At 45.3% G+C, this 22,236-nt stretch overlaps 1 protein-coding gene across 1 annotated transcript in view; it reads left to right on the top strand.

Annotated features, from left to right (window-relative positions):
• The window catches only part of slf1 (SMC5-SMC6 complex localization factor 1), a 142,339-nt gene that overhangs the window by 5,710 nt on the left and 114,393 nt on the right, over positions 1–22,236 (top strand). Inside the window, exon 2 of the mRNA XM_059969320.1 lies at positions 16,998–17,111. Coding sequence (XP_059825303.1) covers positions 16,998–17,111 — 114 coding nt within the window. The remainder of the gene's footprint in view (positions 1–16,997; positions 17,112–22,236) is intronic.

Genomic DNA, 22,236 nt, shown 5'->3' with positions numbered 1-22,236 from the left:
GTTGAGTCCTGTGCAATGAGATAGGTAAGATTAACAATCTTGTAGTCAGGGATCCTCTTGGAAAGAGTGATCATAGTATGATTGAATTTCGAATTCAGATGGAGGATGAAATAGGTAGATCTAAAACTAGTGTATTATGCTTGAACAAGGGAAACAACAATGGGATAGGGGAGTTGGCTAATGTGGATTGGGAGCACAGGCTATTTGGTAGGACAGTTGAGGAACAGTGGAATAGTTTCAGAGGTTTCACAGTGCTAAAACAAGAGTATATACCAGTCAAAGGTAAGGAGAGTAAGTGTGGGGAGAGCCAGTCTTGGATAACTAAGGAAATAAAAGATACTATCAAATTAAAAGCTCGTGTACAAAGTCGCAAAGAGTAGTGGGAAACTGGAGGATTGGGAAAACTTTAAAAAGCAACAGAGAACAACTAAACAGTAAATAAGGAAAGGGAAGATGAAGTATGAAAGTAAATTAGCACAAATATAAAAACAGATAGCAAAAGTTTTTATAAAATATATAAAATGGAAGAGTGTGGCTAAAGTCAATGTAGGTCCCCTGGAAGACGAGAAAGGGAAATTGATATTGGGTGATGAGGAAACACGGGAATCTGCAGATGCTGGAAATTCAAGCAACACACACACAAAATGCTGGTGGAACACAGCAGGCCAGGCAGCATCTATAGGGAGAAGCACTGTTGACGTTTTGGGCTGAGACCCTTCATCAGGACTAACTGAAAGGAAAGATAGTAAGAGATTTGAAAGTAGGAGGGGGAAGTGGAACGCGAAACAATAGGAGAAGACCGGAGGGGGTGGGGTGAAGCTGAGAGCCGGAAAGGTATTTGGCAAAAGGGATACAGAGCTGGAGAAGAGAAAGATCATGGGATGGGAGACCTAGTGAGAAAGAAAGGGGGAGGGGAGCACCAGAGGGAGATGGAGAACAGGCAGAGTGATGGGCAGAGAGTGAGGGAAAAAAAAGAGGAGGAGGAAAAAAACTAAATATATTAGGGATGGGGTAAGAAGGGGAGGAGGGGCATTAACGGAAGTTAGAGAAGTCAATTTTCACTCCATCAGGTTGGAGGCTCCCAGCCAGCATATAAGGTGTTGTTCCTCCAACCTGAGTGTGGCTTCATTTTGACAGTAGAGGAGGCCATGGATAGACATATCAGAATGGGAATGGGACGTGGAATTAAAATGTGTGGCCACTGGGAGATCCTGCTTTCTCTGGCGGACAGAGCATAGGTGTTCAGTGAAATGGTCTCCCAGTCTGAGTCGGATCTCACCAATATATAGGAGGCCACACCAGGAGCACCGGACACAGTATACCACACCAGTCGATTCACAGATGAAGTGTCGCCTCACCTGGAAGGACTCCCTCACTGAATGGTGGTGAGGGAGGAAGTGTAAGGGCAGGTGCAGCACTTGTTCTGCTTACAAGGCTAAGTGCCAGGAGGGAGATTGGTGGGAAGGGATGGGGGGGAAGAATGGACAAGGGAGTCGTGTAGGGAGCGATCCCTGCAGAAAGCAGAAAGGGGATGGGGGGGAAGATGTGCTTGGTAGTGGGATCCCATTGGAGGTGGTGGAAGTTACGGAGAATTATACGTTGGACCCGGAGGCTGGTAGGGTGGTAAATGAGGACAGGTGGAACCCTATCTTGAGTGGGGTGGCAGGCATATGGGGTGAGGGCAGATGTGTGGGAAATGGGAGAGATGCGTTTGAGAGCAGAGTTGGTGGTGGAAGAAGGGAAGCTCCTCTGTTTGAAAAAGGGAGACATCTCCTTCGTCCTGGAATGAAAAGCCTCATCCTGAGAGCAGATGCAACAGAGACAGAGGAATTGCAAGAAGGGGATAGCATTTTTGCAAGAGACAGGGTGGGAAGAGGAATAGTCCAGGTAGCTGTGAGAGTCCGTAGGCTAATAGTAGATATCAGTAGATAAGCCGTCCCCAGAGATGGAGACAGAAAGATCAAGAAAGGAGAGGGAGGTGTCAGAAATGGACCAGGTAAATTTGAGGGCAGGGTGAAAGTTGGAGGCAAAGTTAATGAAGTCAACGAGCTCAGCATGCATTCAGGAGGCTGCGCCATTGTAGTCGTCGATGTAGCGAAGGAAAAGGGGGACGGATACCCGTATAGGTTTGGAACTAAGACTGTTCTACAAAGCCAATAAAAAAAGTAGGCGTAACTGGGACCCATGCGGGTGCCCATGGCCACACCTTTGGTTTGGAAGAAGTGGGAGGAGCCAAAGGAGAAATTATTGAGAGTAAGAACTAATTCTGCTAGACGGAGGAGAGTGGTGGTAGAGGGGAATTGGTTAGGTCTGGAATCCAAAGAGAAGCGGAGAGCTTTGAGACCTTCCTGGTGGGGGATGGAAATATATAGGGACTGGATGTCCATGGTGAAAATAAGGCATTGGGGGTCAGGGAACTTAAAACCATTGAAAAAATTCAAAGCATGAGAAGTGTCACGAACATAGGTGGGAAGGGATTGAACAAGGGGGGATAAAACAGTGTCATGGTATGCAGAACTGAGTTCGGTGGAGCAGGAGCAAGCTCAGACAATGGGTCTACCTGGACAGGCAGGTTTGTGGATCTTGTGTAAGAGGTAGAAAAGGGAAGTGTGGTGTATGGGAACTGAGCTTGGTGGCAGTGGATGGGAGATCCCCAGAGCTGATAAGGTTGGTGGTGGTATAGGAGACAGTGGCCTGGTGCTCCTTAGTGGGGTCATGATCAAGGGGTAAATAAGAAGAGATATCAGACAGTTGTCGCTGTGTCTCGGCCAGGTGGAGGTCAGTACGCCAGACTACAACAGCGCCCCCCTTATTAGCGTGTTTTATACAGGCAGTCAATAGACAGTAGGTGCAGGAGTAGGCCATTCGGCCCTTCTAGCCAGCGCCGCCATTCACTGTGATCGTGGCTGATCATACACAATCAGTACCCTGTTCCTGCCCTCTCCCCCATGTCCCTTGACCCCGCTATCTATAAGAGCTCTATCTAACTCTCTCTTGAATGCATCTAGAGACTTGGCCTCCACTGCCTTCTGGGGCAGAGCATTCCTCATATCCATCACTCTCTGGTGAAAAAGTTTTTCCGCATCTCTATACTAAATGGCCTACCCCTTATTCTTAAACTGCGGCCTCTAGTTCTGGACTCGCCTATCAGCAGGAACATGCTTCCTGCCTCCAGCGTGTCCAATCCCTTAATAATCTTATATGTTTCAATCAGATCTCCTCTCATCCTTCTAAATTCCAGTGTATACAAGCCCAGTCGCTTCAATCTTTTAACATATGACAGTCCCGCCATTCTGGGAATTAACCTTGTGAACCAACGCTGCACTCCCTCAATAGCAAGAATGTCCTTCCTCAAATTTGATGGGAGATGCCAGAGAGTAGTGGTGGATAACTGTTTGTCAGGTTGGAGGCCGGTGACTAGTGGTGTGCCTTTGGGATCTGTACTGGGTCCAAAGTTGTTCGTCATTTACATTAATGATCTGGATGATGGGGTGGTAAATTGGATTAGTAAGTATGCAGATGATACTAATGTAGGTGGCGTTGTGGATAATGAAGTAGGTTTTCAAAGCAAGCAGAGAGATTTTTAGGCCAGTTAGAAGAGTGGACTGAACGATGGCAGATGGAGATTAATGCTGATAAGTGTGAGGTATTACATTTTGGTAGGACTAATCCAAATAGGACATACATGGTAAATGGTAGGGCATTGAGGAATGCAGTAGAACAGAGTGATCTAGGAATAATGGTACATAGTTCCCTGAAGGTGGAATCTCATGTGGATAGGGTGCTGAAGAAAGCTTTTGGTATGCTGTCCTTTATAAATCAGAGCATTGAGTATAGGGGTTGGGATGTAATGTTAAAATTGTACAAGGCATTGGTAAGGCCGAATTTGGAGTATTGTGTACAGTTCTGGTCACCGAATTATAGGAAAGATATCAACAAAATAGAGAGAGTACAGAGAAGATTTACTAGAATGTTACCTGGGTTTCAGCAGAAGTTACAGGGAAAGGTTGAACAAGATGGTCTTTATTCTTTGGAGCGTAGAATGTTGAGGGGGGATTTGATAGAGGTACCTAAAATTATGAGGGGTTAGATAGAGTTGATGTAGATAGGCTTTTTCCATTGAGAGTAGGGGAGATTCAAATAATAGGACATGAGGTGAGAGTTGTGGGGCAAAAGTTTAATGGTAACACGATGGGGAATTTCTTTGCTCGGAGAGTGGTAGCTGTGTGGAACGAGCTTCCAGTAGAAGTGGTAGAGCAGGTTCGGTATTGTCATTTAAAGTAAAATTGGATAGGTATATGGACAGGAAAAGAATGGAGGGTTATGGGATGAGTGCAGGCCAGTGGGACTAGGTGAGAGTAAGTGTTCGGCACGGACTAGAAAGGCCGTGCTGTAAATGTTATGTGGTTATATGGCAGGTCGTGCCTTATGAGCCTGATGGAATTTTTTGAGGATGTGACTAAACACATTGATAAAGGAAGAGCAGTAGATGTCGTGTATATGGATTTCATCAAGGCATTTGATAAGGTACCCCATTTCTCAATACGGCTTATTGAGAAAGTAAGGAGGCATGGGATCCAAAGGGACATTGCTTTGTGGATTGAGAACTGGCTTGCCCACAGAAGGCAAAGAGTGGTTGTAGACGGGTCATATTCTGCATGGATGTTGGTCACCAGTGGAGTGACCAGTGAAGGGGGCAGGAGAAGGCCTTGGCATTTAGGATTAAGGAGAACCCCAAGGCGTTCCATGTGTATGTGAAGAATGGGAGGATGACGAGAACGAAGGTGAGACCACTAAAGGATAAAGAGGGCAACATGTGCCTGGAAGCGGAGGAGGTTGGGGAAGTCCTAAATGAATACTTTGCTTCATTATTCACAAGTGAAAAGGATTTTGATCAGGATGAGGTCGAATTAGAACTGTCTGCTGGATGATGTGGAGATTAAGGAAGAAGAAGTGCTGGATCTTCTTAAAAACATTAAGACTGATAAATCCCCAGGGCCGAATATGATACACCCCAGGTTGTTGTGAGAATTGAGGGAAGAGATCGCAGGAGCATTAGCTATGATCTTTGAATCCTCTGGCTGCAGGGGAAGGGCCGGAGGACTGGAGAATGGCAAATGTATTTCCCTTGTTTAAAAAAGGTAATAGGGAGAAACTTGGGAACTATAGACCGGTGAGTCTTACGTCAGTGGTCTGCAAACTGCTGGAAAGGATTCTTAAGGATAGGATCTATGAGCATTTGGAGGAGTACAGTCTACTCATGGATAGTCAACATGGCTTTGTGAAGGGAAGATCGTGCCTCATGAGCCTGATTGAGTTTTTTGAAGAGGTAACAAAAGAAATTGATGAGAGTAGGGCAGTGAATGTGATCTACATGGACTTCAGCTAAGCATTTGACAGGGTCCCTCATGAGAGACTCATCCAGAAAGTCATGAGGCATGGGATAAGTGGAACCTTGACTGTTTGGATAAAAAATTGGCTTAAAGGAAGAAAGCAGAGGGTAGTTGTGGAAGGAAAGTATTCTGCCTGGAGGTCGGTGACTAGTGGAGTGCCGCAGGGATCTGTCCTGGGACCCCTGCTATTTGTGATTTTTATAAATGACCTGGATGTAGAGGCGGAAGGATGGGTGAGTAAGTTTGCGGATGACTCGAAGATTGGAGGAGTTGTGGATGGAGCTGCAGGTTGTCAAAGGTTACAAGAGTATATAGACAGGCTGCAGAGCTGTGCAGAAAAATGGCAGATGGAGTTCAATCTGGACAATTGTGAGGTGATGCATTTTGGAAGGATAAACCAGAAGACTGAGTACAGGATTAATGGTCGGTTACTTAAGAGTGTGGATGAACAAAGGGACCTTGGGGTTCAAATCCATACATCCCTCAAGGTCGCTGCACAGGTTGATAGGATAGTTAAGAAGGCCTATGGGATGCTAGGCTTCATTAACAAGGGGATTGAGTTCAACAGTAGAGAGGTCATGTTGCAACTCTACAAATCTCTAGTGAGACTGCACTTTATTGTGTTCAATTCTAGTCACCTCATTATAGGAAGGATGTGGAAACTATGGAGAGGGTGCAGAGGAGATTTACCAGGATGTTGCCTGGTTTGGAGAACAAGTCATATGAAGCAAGGTTAGCAGAGCTGGGACTTTTCTCTTTAGAGCGTAGAAGAATGAGAGGGGACTTGATAGAGGTCTACAAGATTATGAGAGGTATAGATAGGGTGGATAGTCAGTACCTGTTTCCCAGGGCACCAATAGAAAACAACAGAGGGCATATGTACAGAATTAAGGGAGGGAAGTTTAGGGGAGACATCAGGGGTAAAATTTTTTACATAGAGGGTTGTGAGTGCCTGGAATGACTTGCCAGGGATGGTGGTGGAGGCTAAAACATTAGGGCTATTTAAGAGCCTCTTGGACAGGCACATGGACGACGGAAAAATGAAAGGTTATGGGGTAGAGTGGGTTTAGTACTTTTTTTAAGTACCATAGATTCCGGACTACAGAGCGCACCTGATTAAAAGCCGCACGCTCTCATTTTAGAAAGAAAATCAACTTTGTACTTGTACAGGACGCACCAGATTTTAAGCCGCAGGTGTCCCACGTTGTAATATGAGATATTTACACAGAAAGATATTACACGTGAGGATTTCTTAACTTTTAATTAAATCCGTATGGTAACATAAACAAATACATATTGCAAATGCTTTTTTTCGAACAGTGCCTGTAACACAGCTACTTTTAAATATACATACGTATCGGTAACACACAAATTACGTTGCGTATACTTTTTTACTGAACAGTGCACGAACAACATTCCAATATCTCCTAACGACTGGTAAAAAAATATATATATACTGCAGCCTACCAGGAAAAGTTATTGATCGCCTTCTTCATCTTCTTCCTGCGCACTAAAACCATCAAAGTCCTTCAGTGTCCGAATTGAACAACCTCAGGATCTCGTCACTCACTTCAGTCTCTTCGTTGTCGGTCTCACTTGAGCGCACGCGGTCCTCTTCATCACGCAGCAGTCCAGCCTTTCGAAACCTGTTGTTGATGGTGGATGTTGTGACACAGCTCCACGCATTTAGGATCCACTGGCAGACTTGAGTTAAAGATGCTCTTCGCATGCGTCCTGTTTTGGTAAAGGATTTCTTGCCGCTCGTCATCCAAGCCTCCCACTCAACGCGCAGCGCCACTTTAAATGCCCGGTTCACGCTGATGTCCAGTGGCTGCAAATACTTCGTGGTGCCCCCAGGAATCACAGCTGGAGTTTGTACTCTTGATGGCAGCTTTCACTGAACTTTCATTGTCAGCCGCTTAAAAATCACCATCGGTGGAAACTTTAGTCCAGATGCTGTGCAGTTCAGAACACAAGTAAAATACGTTCTCTCATGGCCACTTGTTTTCAGTGTGATGGACGAGTCACCTTTTTTATTAACAGTTCGGGTGAGAGGCAGGTCAAACGTCAAAGGTATTTCATCCATATTTATGATATCATCTGGCCCGATGGAATTCTCCGCTATCTTTGAGTGAATGTGCGGAAGTTAGCAAGTTGTTCCTCGTGGTTGGGAGGGAGCTGCTGACACAGAGTCGTGCGTACCCTGACGGACAGGCCTTTTCGTCTCATAAATCTAAAACACCACGATGGCCCACCTCTAAAATCTTCGATTTTCATTTTGGTGGCGATTGCTTTAGCCTTCAGTCTGATCTGCACGGTGGAAACACCGCGGTCGCCTGCTCTCTGTGTGTTAACCCAGTCTTCAAGAAAGTTTTCAAGTTCGGGCCATCTGCTATGATTACCTCTGAAAGCTTTTGTCGTCTTTTTGCATTGACTCAGTTCTTCACGCTGGCGTCTCCACCGTCTCACCATCGATTCATTTATGCCAAGATTATGTGCAGCAGCTCGATTTCCTTCTTCAACCGCCAGATTGATCGCCTTTAACTTAAAAGCTGCATCATATGCTTTTCTTCGAGTGTTTTCCATGTTGATGAGGGTGAGTACAAATGACTGATTTACAATAATTTAATTGTGAACATGCTCTTGATTTATCATACAATTTCATTGGACCTCTGTGAACTACTCATCAATTTTATTGGTCTACTGTTACGAGGCAAAATGTTTTTGGCGGCATGAAAAAAAACATGCATTAGCCGCACCGTAGTATAGGCCGCAGTGTTCAAAGCGTGGGAAAAAAGTAGCGGCTTATAGTCCGGAATTTACGGTACTAAACGTGTTGGCGCGTGGCCTAGTGGGCAAGGGGTCAGACTAGTAACCTGAAGGTCACTGGTTCGAGCCTCAGCTAAGGCAGCATGTTTGTGTCCTTGAGCAAGGCACTTAACAACACATTGCTCTGTGACGTCACTGGTGCCAAGCTGCATGGGTCCTAGTGCCCTTCCCTTAGACAACATCGGTGGCGTGGAGAGGGGAAGGCCTGCAGCTTGGGCAACTGCCGGTCTCCCATACAACCCTGCCCAGGCCTGCGCCCTGGAAACTCCAGGCGCAGATCCATGGTCTCTCAAGACCGACGGATGCCACCACCAATTAGTACTTTTTTTTAAAAGGATTATGTGGGTCGGCACAACATGGAGGGCTGAAGGGTCTATACTGTGCTCTAGTGTTCTGTGGTTCTATGAGTGCCTCAGGGATTTGTTCTGGGACACCTACTCTTCATGATTTTTATAAATGACCTGGATGAGGAAGTAGAGGGATAGGTTAGTAAGTTTGCTGATGACACAAAGGTTGGAGGTATTGTGGATAGTGTGGAGGGCTGTCAGAGGTTACAGCGCGACATTGATAGAATGCAAAACTGGGCTGAGAAGTGGCAGATGGAGTTCAACCCAGATAAGTGTGAAGTGGTTCATTTTGGTAGGTCAAATATGATGGCAGAATATAGTATTAATGGTAAGACTCTTGGCAGTGTGGAGGATCAGAGGGATCCTGGGGTCCGATTCCATAGGATGCTTAAAGCAGCTGTGTAGCTTGACTCTGTATTGGTTTTCATCAATCGTGGAATTGAATTTAGGAGCTGAGAGGTAATGTTGTAGCTATATAGGACCCTGGTCAGACCCCACTTGGAATGCTGTGCTCAGTTCTGGTCGCCCCACTACGAGAAGGATGTGGAAACCATAAAAAGGCTGCAGAGGAGATTTACAAGGATGTTTCCTGGATTGGGGAGCATGCCTTATGGAAACATGTTGAGTGGACTCATCCTTTTCTCCTTTGAGCGACAAAAGATGAGAGGTGACCTGATGGAGGTGTATAAGATGATGAGAAGCATTGATCGTGTGGATAGTCAGAGGTTTTTTCCCAGGGCTGAAATGGTTGCCACAAGAAGGCACATGTTTAAGGTGCTGGGGAGTAGGTACAGAGGAGATGTCAGAGGTAGGTGTTTTATGTAGAGAGTGGTGAGTGCGTGGAATGGGCTGCCGGCAACGGTGGTGGAGACGGATACGGTAGCGTCTCTTAAGAGACATTTGGATAGGTACATGGAGGTTAGAACAATAGAGAGCTATGGGTGAGCCTCATAATTTCTAAGGTAGGGACATATTCGGCACAACTTTGTGGGCCAAAGGGCTTGTATTGTGTTGTAGGTTTTCTATGTTTCTATGCTCCTAAAGTCAGAGAAATGTGTACAATATACATCCCAAAATGCTTTTTCTTCACAAAGGGCCCCAAAGCATGAATGACTATTAAATGTTAGAACCCCAAAGTCACCCCCTCCCCCCCCCCCACCGGCAGCAAGCAACAATCTCCCCTCCCCCCACTGGCAAAAAAAAAGCATTGACACCTGCCACAGTGCAATCAAACGTGAGCAAAGCATCAGTAAAGAAACAGAGTTGCAGTACTCCAGAGACTATATTGTTCACCCGGCATTCAACGTAGCACAGACTCTCTCTTTGCCCAGTAAGGGAGAAAGAGGTGTCTCTGTGTTTCTGTTTCATAGTGAGATGGGAGACTTAACAAACAACTCACTGGTTTACGATGTTAAAAGTCTGTTGTGTCACTTTTTTCGAGCTTTGTGCCCAAAGATCTCAGATCTCTGGGCACACAGTCAAAGATGTTCCAGCTCCCACAACACACCGGTCTGGGACACCGACCTTCGATCTGCCCATCTCCTGTGCCCTGAGATTGTAGGCCTCCAAAGGTGAGCCAAACTCTTAGGCTGAGCCCCTGGCATGCCGAGCAACGGCCAGTTGTGAAAGCCCGAGAGCAGGTCCCATTCTCACAAAGAACCGTAGTCAGCATGTAACTCCAGGTCAGGGTCTTCAAAAGAATCCTAAAAGGGAAAAATAGAAATATTAAAGATGGAAATAGAACTATTTCTGAAGATTCAAGCAAAGGAGTTGCCATTTAGTGCCATTATCACTTCGTTCTGGCCTCAGATATATATAGTCGGCCCACCTTATCCATGAGTTTTGTATGCGCGAATTCAACCAACCGTGAATTGAGAAAACCCGTAAGTGCTCTTCCAGCAATTGTTGTTTGAGCATGTACAGACCCTGAATTCCTGGTGGAGTCGTCGGGGCGCCGTCATGACAAGCTTTTTGCACCGACCTTTTTGGTGATTGCTCATCGTATGGGGTGTCTTGGGCATCTGAAACTTGGTGGAGCCCATCCCTATCCATGAAAGGATGCTGTATAATCTGTTTTGACAGTTTGCTGTTGGTCATTTATTGTGGCCAATAAAACTACTGTACTAACTTGTACATCTTTGCAATAATGGTGAAGACTAATTCCCAGCAAAAGCCCTGTGGATGACAAGGTGTGACATGCCTATCCAATAGAGATGAGTTTAGTGTAACAATGATTTTGTGGGGGCAGCGATGATGGTGAATTTCTAGTGTCTTGGTATGCTTACTGTAGATAGTCCAAATTGCTGAAGTATATGTAAAATGGGGAACATTGCTCGCTGTAAATAGGGTATTTCTTTTCAGTTATGTTCTTTGAGTACTCTTCTTCAATTGACTAAAAGCTATGCTAGTGTTTTGAAAGGGTGTGGTGAATCAAGTTGCTTTCAGTAAACAGAATTGCCTGAAAGCAAATATTGGTGACAGTCAGAATTTCTAAAAGAATCAGCCACTCAGCATTTTTAACTGATGTCATTGGCAAATGCTTCTTTCTTGTCCATGCTTGTCATAGTTTCTGAAGGTTTTCGTCTCCCTTTTTAGATACCTTTTTTCTGTCAGTGTTCAGGAGGAAAATTGAGAGGAACCAATCTTCTCACGGACTGGGTTGTTAGAGCAGTTGGGGGGGGGGGGGTTAAACTAATTTGGCGGGGGGGGGGGTTGGAACCAGAATGAAGGGACTCATGATAGGATGGATGTAAAAAAAGCAAAGGTTACATGCGATCAAAGGGCAGAGAGGTGATAGGACACAATTGGTGTGTATCAGTGCATTAGGGATGCAAAATCAAAAAGTGGTAGCAAATACAGTACTCACCATTGTTATATCTCAAGGCACGGAGTATAAAAAATAAGGTGGATGATTTTGTTGCACAATTACAGGTTGAAAGGTATGATGTTGTCGCCTTCACTGAATTGTGGCTGAAAGATGGTTGTAGTTGAGAGCTAAATGTCCAAGGTTCCAAGTTGTAGCAGAGGGATAGGAAAGTAGGTGGGGGGGGGGGGGGCATGGTTCTGCTGGTAAAAAAAAATGACATCAAATCAGTAGAAAGATGTGACATTGGATTGGAAGATGTTGAATCCTTGTGGGTAGAGTTAAGAAACTGCAAGGGTAAAAGGATCCTGATGGCAGTTATATACAGGCCGCCCAACAGTAGCTGGGATGTGGACCACAGATTACAACAGGAAATAGAAAAAGCATTTCAAAAGGGCAATGTTTTGATAGTCATGGAGATGTCAACATGCCGGTTGTTTGGGAAAATCAGGTTGGAAATAGATCCCAAGAGAGTGAGTTTGTTGAATGCCTATGAGATGGCTTTTTAGAGCAGTTTGTCATTGAGCCTACTACAGAATCAACTATATTGGATTGGGTGTTATGTAATGAACCAGAGGTGATTAAAGAGCTTAAGTTAAAAGAACCTGAGGAGACAGTGATCACAAAATGGTTAAGTTCAACTTGAAATTTGATAGAGAGAAAGCAAAGTCTGACGTAGCAGTATTTCAGTGGAGTAAAGGAAATTACAGTGCTATGGGATAGGAGTTGGCCAAAGTAAATTGGAAGGAGATGCTGGCAGGGATGACAGCAGAGCAGCAATGGTGTGAGCTTTTGGGGGAAAATTGAGGAAGGTGCAGGATTTCAAAAACAAAGAAATACTCAAATGCCAAAATAGTACAATCATGGCTGAAAAGCGAAGTCAAATCTAATGTAAAAGCAAAAGAGAGGGTGTACAATAAAGCAATAATTTGTGGAAAGACAGAAGCTTGGGAAGCTTTTGAAACCCTACAGAGAGCAACCAAAAGAATCATTAGGAGGGAAAAGATGAAACATTAAGGCAAGCTAGCAACCAATATCAAAGTGGATAGTAAAAGCTTTATGAAGTGTGTCCAAAAAAAGGGGGAAATCTTGCTAGACGAACCTGTTGGAATTCTTTGAGGAGTTTGTATAGTTTGACTTACAGATCACCTTTAACTAAGTGCCACACATGAGGCTGCTTACCTAGTTAAGAGCCCATGGTATTACAGGAAAGTTACTAGCATGGTTAGAGCATTGGCTAATTGGTAGGAAGCAGTGAGTGGGAATAAAAGGACCCTTTTCTGGTTGGCTGCCAGTGTCTAGTGGTGTTTCACAGGGGTCAGTATTGGGCCCGCTTCTTTCCATGCTATATGTCATTGATTTAGATGATGGAATAGATGGCTTTGTTGCTAAGTTTGCAGGTGATTCAAAGATTGGTTTTGAGGCAGCTAGTGTCGAGGAAACACGTGGACTGCAGAAGGACAGACGGATTAGGAGAATGGGCAAGAAAGTAGCAAATGAAATACAATGTTGGAAAATGCATGCTCATGCACTTTGGTAGAAGAAACAAATGTGCAGACTATTTTCTAAATGGGGAGAAAATCCAAAATTTGAGATGCAAAGGGACTTGAGAGTCCTTGTGCAGATCACCCTAAAGGTTAACTTGCAGGTGGAGTCAGTGGTGAGGTAGGCAAATGCAATATTAGCATTCATTTCAAGAGGTATGGAATACAAGAGCAGGGATGTGATCTTGAAGCTTTATAAGGCACTGGTGAGGCCTCACCTTGAGTATTGTGAACAGTTTTGGGCTTCTCATCTAAGAAAAGTTGCGCTGGCATTGGAGAGGGCTCAGAGGAGGTTCACAAGAATGATTCCAGGAATGAAAAGGTTATCATACAAGGAACCTTTGATAGCTTCTGGTTTGTGCTCATGGAAGTTAAAAGGCTGAGGGGGATCTCATTGAAACCTTTTAAATGTTGAAAGGCCTAGACAGAGTAGATGTGGAAAGGATGTTTCCCATGGTGGGGGAGTCTAGGATAAGAGGGCACAGCTTCAGGATAGGGGAGTGTCCATTTAAAACAGGTGCAGAGAAATTCTTTTAGCCAGAGTGTGGTGAATTTGTGGAATTTATCACCATAGGCAGTTGTGGAGGCCAGGTCATTGGTCGTAGTTAAAGCAAAGTTTGATAGGTTTTTGATTGGACACATCATCAAAGGTTATGGGGAGAAGGCCGATGAGTGGTGCTGAGAGGGGGGAGAAACTGATCAGTCATGATTGATTGGCAGAACAGGCTTGATGGGCCAAATGGTCTAATTCTGCTCCTATGTCTCTTGGACCTATGGATGTAGGAAAAGGTCAGTGACAAGGCAAGTGAACTTGGAGTGAACTTGAAGTGAACTTCAATAGTTTAAATAGAAACATGCTATTTGACTCACTTCATAGGTGCTGACCACAAAGCATCAATTTACACTAATCCCATATTCCAATCAACTGCTCCCACACTCTACTACTTACCTACACATTTGGGACTATCTGCAGTGGCAAATGAACTTACTAGCTTGCACATCTTTGAGATAATAGAGAAGACCAGAGCTCATAGCAGAGGTGCTGTTGATGACAAGGAGAATATAGTAAAGCTAAAGCAGTTTAGCAACATAATGAGCACTTTACACTGAAGTGGACATATTTTTGTTCTAGTTTTTTTTATAAATAGTCCTGTATTATTTCTTGTGAATGCTACTTATAATACTATATGCCTTTGCTTCTGGAGGTGTTTCATCTTCTTTATGCATATGAATAAACTGAAATTTAAACACTGATAACACTTGAGGTCAGGATTAAATCACAAATAAGAGGAAGTCTGCAGATGCTGAAAATCCAAGCAACACACACAAAATGTTGGAGGAACTCAACAGGCCAGGGAACATCTATGGGGAAATAAAGTACAGTCGTTGTTTCAGCAGGACTGGAGAACAAAGGCTGAAGAGTAGATTTCCCAGTAGATTTGGGAGGAGAAGTGAGAGAAACACCAGGTGATAGGTGAAACTTTGGGGGGGGGGGAATAAAGCAAAGAACTAGGAAGTTGATTGGTGAAAAGACAGAAGACCATGGAAGAAAGTGGGGGAGGAGCACCAGAGGGAGGCGATGGGCAGGCAAGGAGATAGCATGAGATGGGAATGGTGAAGGGGCAGGGGGCGGTAGAGGCATTACTGGAAGTTTGAGAAATCTATGTTCATGCCATCAGGTTGGAGGCTACTGAAATGGAATATAAGGTGTTGTTCCTCCAACCAAAGTATGGCCTTATACCGGCAGTGGAGGAGGCCATGGATAGACATACCAGAATATGAAATGGAATTAAAGCAGGTTTCCACAGGGGGATCCCATTTGTTCTGACGGACGGTGGTCTCCCAATCTACGTTAGGTTTCACTGATATACAAGAGGCCATACTGGGAGCAGCAAACACAGTATATGACCCCAACGGATTCACAGGTGAAGTGTTGCCTCACCTGGAAGGACTGTTTGGGGTACTAAATGGTAGTGATGGAGGAGGTGTAGGGGCAGGTGAAGAAGCACTTGTTCTGCTTGCAAGGATGAGTGCCAAGAGGGAGATCAGTGGGGAGGGACAAATGGACAAGGGAGTTGCGTAGGGAGCGATCCCTGCGACAAGCAGAAATTGCGGGGGGGTGGGGGGATGATATGCTTGGTAGTGGGATCCAGTTGGAGGTGGCAGAAGTTTTGGAGAATTACGTGCTGGACGTGGTGGCTGGTGGGTTGATAGGTGAGGACAAGAGGAACACTATCCCTGGTAGTGTGGCGGGAGGATGGGGTAAGAACAGACGTACATGAAATAGAAGAGATTCAGTTGAACAAGCCAGAACAAGTGGGATCTCCCAGTGCCCACCCATTTTAATACCACTTCCTATTCCTATTCTGGTATGTCCATCCATGGCCTCCTCCACTGCCAGGATAAGGCCACACAATACCCTACATTCTGTTTGGGTAGCCTCCAACCTGATGGCACGGACATAGATTTCTCAAACTTCCGGTAATGCCTCCACCCCCCCCCCTTCACCGTTTCCCATCCCCTTGTTCCTCTGTCATGTTATCTTTGCCCACCCATCACTTCTCTCTGTTGCACCTTCCCCCCCAACCTTTCTTCTTTCTTCCATGGCCTTTTGTCTTTCACGATCAACTTCCTAGCTCTTTGCTTCATCCCTCCCCTCCCAGTTTCACCTATTGCCTGGCATTTCTCTCTCCCCTCCCCCCACCTTTCAAATCTACTCCTCAGCTTTTTTTCTCTAGTCCTGTTAAAGAGTTTCGTCCTGAAACGTCGACTGTTTTCCATAGATGCTGCCTGGCCTGCTGAGTTCCTCCAGCATTTTGTGTGAGTAGGTTGGGATTGAATGTGTGTGACTGGACTGAAGCAGTGAGATGGCAATTGTGAGACTATGCCACTATGTCGGATGTTTGTAATTCGAGGACTACCTGTAATGAATATAGATTTCAATCTGACAGTATGAACATCGATTTCTCTAACTTATGGTCATTTCTCCCCTTACTCTCTTTTTCATTTCCCCAATCTAGCTCTCTTCTTACCCGTTCACTTCTCACCTGCCTATCCCCTCCCTTTGGTGCCCCTTCTTCCCTCTCTTCCATGGTTTCCTCTCCTCTCTTCTAACACATTCCTTCTTTTTCAGCCCTTTTCCTTTCCTGTCAACTCCCAGCTTCCCAGTTCTTCGTCCCTTACCTAGCCTTCTAGCTTGTAATTCTCGCCCTCCCACACCACCTTATTCTAGATGTTCCCTCTTGCTTTCTATTCCTGTAAAGGTCTGGTCCCAAAACGTTTACTCTTATTCCTTTCCATAGATGCTACCTGACCTGCTGAGTTCCTCCAGCACTTTATGTGTGTTATGCTGAATTTAACATGTGTTGTCTTCGTGGTTAAGTCTTCATTTGGATTTGTTCTTTCTGAACTTATTCTCAGTGATGGTTTTTTAATATTTTGGCTGAATCTGTACACTGTTGCAGCTCCAATGTATGTTAACAGTTAATATACTTAATTGCTTATTTAAGACATGTTTGATGGACAATTGACTGTTCAAAAGAGGTATTTGATTATTAGCAGATAATGGGTGTAAAACATTTTTGAATGGGATGTGATTTTCGAATCTTGTGTGAATACTGTAATGAGAACTGTATGTGGCTCATTAGGGTGGTGGTTCTCAGCTATTCTTGATGAGAAGCGATGCTTTTCCTTTCTTCACCAATATGAGAGGAGGTTGATGAGTCATGTGCCTTGATTTTTTTCTGTATGAAGTTCTGATGCTTTTTTTTGCTGAAGTAAGTGGGGGAGGTGGAGAGTCGATGCACGATGCTTTGATGCTGCTTTTGCGTTAGGTGGAGAGTAGGGGAGCTTTGTGGTTCTAATGTTTTTACTGTCACTCATTCTTTGAGGTACCATTCTGTTCTTGTGAATGTCTGAAGAAAAAGAATTGCAGGTTGTGTATTGCATATATTCGTTGATACTCAATGGAACTATTGAAATATTTGCAAAATACAAATGAGATCTTATTCTTATTTTGCAGATGGCTGGACTGGTACAGAAACCTATAATACAGTTAGCTGGCTTCAAACAGCCTGAAAAGGGAGAACTTACCAAATTACTGACTCAACTTGACTGCGATTATTTTCATGGACATGTAAGTCTCAAATTGATAAACTAAATAGATATTAACTGGGCTGCTGAAAATTCCATTGTGCCCATTTTTCTACAGGTCAGTGACTTCTAACTTTCCATGATTGCTTCTGTATTTCCTAGCTTTTGCCTCTGGAATTTCTGTGCCCGCTTCCATATTCTTATACAGGTTTCCCCCGCTATTCGAAGGTAGAGTGTTCCTATGAACCGGTTTGTAAGCCGGAATGTCGTAATGTGAAGAAGCAGTTACCATTTATTTATAGGGGAAAATTTTGTGAGCGTTCCCTGACCCAAAAAATAACCTACCAAATCATGCCAAATAACACATAAAACCTAAAATAACAGTAGCATATAGTAAAAGCAGGAATTATCTGATAAATACACAGCCTATATAATGTAGGAATACTTTTCTACAATTATTGCAGCACTGTCCACCGCAGCGAAAATATCTCGCAAGCGCTCTCGGCAGCATTCGCAGCAAAAACACACATCGCAAGCGCTCCCGGCAGAAGCACTCTTTCCAGTAACCTTTAAGCTATGAAGCTACCAAATAACACATAAAAATACACAGCCTATATAAAGTAGAAATAATGTACATCCGGTGCAGTTTTACTTACTGGAATCAGGAAGACAGTGAGCACACTGATGATGATGGTATGTTAGGCTGAGTCGTCAGAGGTTGGGATGGTGGGAGACTGGGGTGTCATCTCTTCGTCGTCTGTTTCCATCAGGGGAAGCAGGTCACCTTCTATCTCTGTCTGCCTCAATGTCGAAGGTGGAGTTCTGTCATCTGCTGTGGCTGATGTGGAAGGTTTGAAAAACAACAGTATGCTTGACTGCTTAGCCTCACACATTTTTCTATCATACAGATCTTTGTAAACACTCAAACCATCCTGCAACTATGCCCTCAACCTACAGACCCTTTCAAAATTAAAGTCCTACTTATCTGCAATCATTGCAGCGTTCTCAATCCCAGCGAAAATCTCACGCAATTGCTTCCCATTCAGTTCCAGGACGACTTCACTTTCGGGCCGTTTGGTTTCAGTTGTTATCCTTTCCTCTTTATCTCTCAGTTCTTGGTCATGGGATGCCAAAACCTCTTTAACGTCTTCGTCAACTTCCACAAACCCTTAGCCAAACTCACTAGTAAACACAAAATACACTGTTGAGCCAAACTCAGTATATCCTTTCTTTGTTCACCACGATTGAAACACTTAATTATGTCTAGTTTTACACTAAATGTAACGCCCTTATGCATTCTTTTAGGCTTTTCCAATACCTTCAAGTCAAGTTGTCACTTTTATAGTCATTTTGACCATAACTGCTGGTACAGTACTTTAACGAATGATGAGCAACTCTGATGGGCAGAAGGGTACAGAATCGCCAATGCCCCCCCCCCCTTGGAGAATCGCAAATCGCTACTATTTCGATGCTGTTAGCAAGGGAGATGAGAGAGACACAGGATAACACCAAAGGCAGTTGTTATTGATCACAGCTCATGTAAATTAATGAGAGAGAGGCCCACAGGTTGGAATGTCTCCTATTGACAAAAGAGAGATTACTGCGACTGTCTCGTGGATAAGGATTGTGTATTGAGTACTGTTCTATTCATTGAAACCCCTCAGGGGGCAACCAGAGGGGGTGGGTTTGATCAATCATCCCAACCCGATTGACACCTGAGACCCCGTGAGTGGGGATAAAAGTAAGATCTGGGGAACACCCCTCAGACGCACCAGGAGAGACGCTACGAGACTGGTGGGTGCTTGTGTGTGTGTCCACCCTTGCCTGGGTGACGTCCACCACGGAAGAACGGTCTATGGTCTAGCTAAAGGACAGAGGGGTCATACGTGAATGGCCACAGCATCGACGGATCAAGATCATAAAGGAAAGTCGGCAAGTCAATAGCTCTCTCTCTCTCTCTCTCCCCCTCCCTCTTCCCCTCCCTCTTCCCCTCCCTCTTCCCCTCCCTCTTCCCCTCCCTCTTCCCCTCCCTCTTCCCCTCCCTCTTCCCCTCCCTCTTCCCCTCCCTCTTCCCCTCCCTCTTCCCCTCCCTCTTCCCCTCCCTCTTCCCCTCCCTCTTCCCCTCCCTCTTCCCCTCCCTCTTCCCCTCCCTCTTCCCCTCCCTCTTCCCCTCCCTCTTCCCCTCCCTCTTCCCCTCCCTCTCCCCCTCCCTCTCCCCCTCCCTCTCCCCCTCCCTCTCCCCCTCCCTCTCCCCCTCCCTCTCCCCCTCCCTCTCCCCCTCCCCCTCCCCCTCCCCCTCCCCCTCCCCCTCCCCCTCCCCCTCCCTCTCCCCCTCCCCCTCCCCCTCCCCCTCCCCCTCCCCCTCCCCCTCCCCCTCCCCCTCCCCCTCCCCCTCCCCCTCCCCCCCTCCCCCTCTCCCCCCCTCTCCCCCCCTCTCCCCCCCTCTCCCCCCCTCTCCCCCCTCCCCCCCTCTCCCCCCCCTCTCCCCCTCTCTCCCCCTCTCTCCCCCTCCCCCCACACAGCGACCAACGACTACCGCAGCCTGCCTGAACTGAACTTTATATTTCCATCGGACAATTCATTATCCCCTAGACAACAATAGAGCTTATTTCTTATTGATTATTATTATACCTGCACTTTTAGGTTTAGTATTGATGACGTATATTACCTCTATATTTGCATTGATATTATTTTTGTGTATTTTTACTGATAAATACTGTTAAAAATAGTATCACCAGACTCCAACGGATACTCCTATCTTTGCTGGTAACAGTACATAGTAAAAATGAGACAACGTTTTTCAGGACCATGGTGTTACATGACACAGTACAAAAATTAGACTAAACTATGTTTTAAAAAAAAACAACACAGAGAAAGCTACACAGGACTACATAAAGTGCACAAAAACAGTGCAGACATTACAATAAATAATAAACAGGACAATAGGGCAAGGTGTCAGTCCAGGCTTCAGGTATTGAGGAGTCTGATAGCTTGGGGGAAGAAACTGTTACATAGTCTGGCCATGAGAGCCCGAATGCTTCGAGCTTTTTCCCAGACAGCAGGAGGGAGAAGAGATTGTATGAGGGGTGCATGGGGTCCTTCATAATGCTGTTTCCTTTGTGGATGCAGCGTGTAGTGTAAATGTCCATGATGGCTGGAAGAGAGACCCCGATGATCTTCTCAGTTGACCTCACTATCCACAGCAGGGTCTTGCGATCCGAGATGGTGCAATTTCCAGTGATGCAGCTGCTCAGGAAACTCTCAATACAACCCTTGTAGAATGTGATGAGGATGGGGGGTGGGAGATGGACTTTACTCAGCCTTCGCAGAAAGTAGAGATGCTGCTGGGCTTTCTTTGCTATGGAGTTGGTGTTGAGGGACCAGGTGAGACTCTCCGTCAGGTGAACACCAAGAAATTTGGTGCCCTTTATGATCTCTACTGAGGAACCGTCAATGTTCAGCGGGGAGTGGTTGCTCTGTGCCCTCCTGAAGTCAACAACCATCTCTTTTGTTTTGTTCACATTCAGAGACAGGTTGTTGGCTCTGCACCAGTCCGTTAGTCACTCACCTCCTCTCTGTAAGCTGACTCGTCGTTCTTGCTGATGAGACCCACCACGGTCGTGTCATCGGCGAACTTGATGATATGGTTTGAGCTGTGTGTTGCAGCACAGTCATGGGTTAGCAGAGTGAACGGCAATGGACTGAGCATGCAGCCCTGAGGAGCCCCAGTGCTCAATGTGATGGTGTTGGAGATGCTGCTCCCAATCCAGACTGACTGAGATCTCCCAGTCAGGAAGTCTAGGATCCAGTTGCAGAGGGAGGTGTTCAGGCCCAGTAGGCTCAGCTTTCCAATCAGTTTCTGAAGGATGATTATGTTGAATGCTGAACTGAAGTCTGTGAACAGCATCCGAATGTATGTGTCTATTTTGTCCAGTTGGGTTAGGGCCAGGTGGAGGGTGGTGGCAATGGTGTCATCTGTTGAGCGGTTTGGACGGTACACAAACTGCAGGGGGTCCAGTGAGGGGGGCAGCAGAGTCTTGATATGCCTCATGATGAGCCTCTCAGAACACTTCATGATGATGGATGTAAGTGCAACAGGACGGTAGTCATTTAGACAGGACACTGAAGACTTCTTCAGCACGGGGACGATGGTGGCGGCCTTGAAGCACGTTGGAACGGTGGCACTGCTCAGGGAGATGTTGAAGATGTCAGTGAGAACATCTGCTAGCTGGTCTGCACATCCTCTGAGCACTCTACCAGGGATGTTGTCTGGTCCAGCAGCCTTCCGTGGGTTGACCCTGCACAGGATTCTTGTCACATCGGCCACGGTGAGACACAGCACCTGGTCATTTGTAGGAGAGGTGAACTTCCTCGCCACCACGTCATTTTCTGCCTCAAACCGGGCGTAGAAGTTATTCAGTGCATCTGGGAGGGAGGCATCACCTGCACAGTCAGGTGATGTCCTGTAATTGACCTTAAAACTTATCTTGCTAATGGATGCACAAAATAAATCGACATAAAGCACAGATGCTCACAGGCACGTGTTTAAGCAATGCCGGCTAGAATGCAGTTCCGGGGGAGGAGTTTGGCTGCTCAGCGCGCATGCTGTCTTTTTCGTAACAGTGAAAACACCTTCTGTTAGCGAAAACAGGTAACTAATGTAGGTCTTTCGTAACAGCGAGTTGACGTTAAGCAAACGTCCGAAAAATGGGGGACACCTGTATATACAATCCATCATCATCACTTTAGTAATCCCTGGTGTTTCTTCACTGCAAGTCCCCTTTAACTTGCTCACAAGCATAGAGTGATCCTTTCTCTTCCTCTGAAATGGTGACAGGTTACAAAGCAAACATCAGTTCCACCTCTTAAAATGTCTTGGAATCTGTATAGGGTAGAATATCAGAATTGTAATAGGCAGCCGGTTGGGGTTTCATGTTCAAGATGTAGTATGACTGTTAAATTGATGTAATTTATTTGATTAAAAACAAACTTGTTTGGAATGTATGCAATGTGACTGGATTTTGACAAGAAACATTAATTCATGCTTCTCAATATAATTCATGTATGTGGGAAGAGAAACGTTTCCCGAGTATCTTGAGTAGTTTCTCTTTTATTTCAGATTTCCAGAACCTACACTAATTTATTTTTATTCTCATTTGTTTATCCAT

This window comes from Hypanus sabinus, chromosome 5 (genome assembly GCF_030144855.1).
Source record: "Hypanus sabinus isolate sHypSab1 chromosome 5, sHypSab1.hap1, whole genome shotgun sequence".
Classification (NCBI taxonomy): domain Eukaryota; kingdom Metazoa; phylum Chordata; class Chondrichthyes; order Myliobatiformes; family Dasyatidae; genus Hypanus; species Hypanus sabinus.
This window is presented reverse-complemented; position numbering and strand designations above follow the sequence as displayed.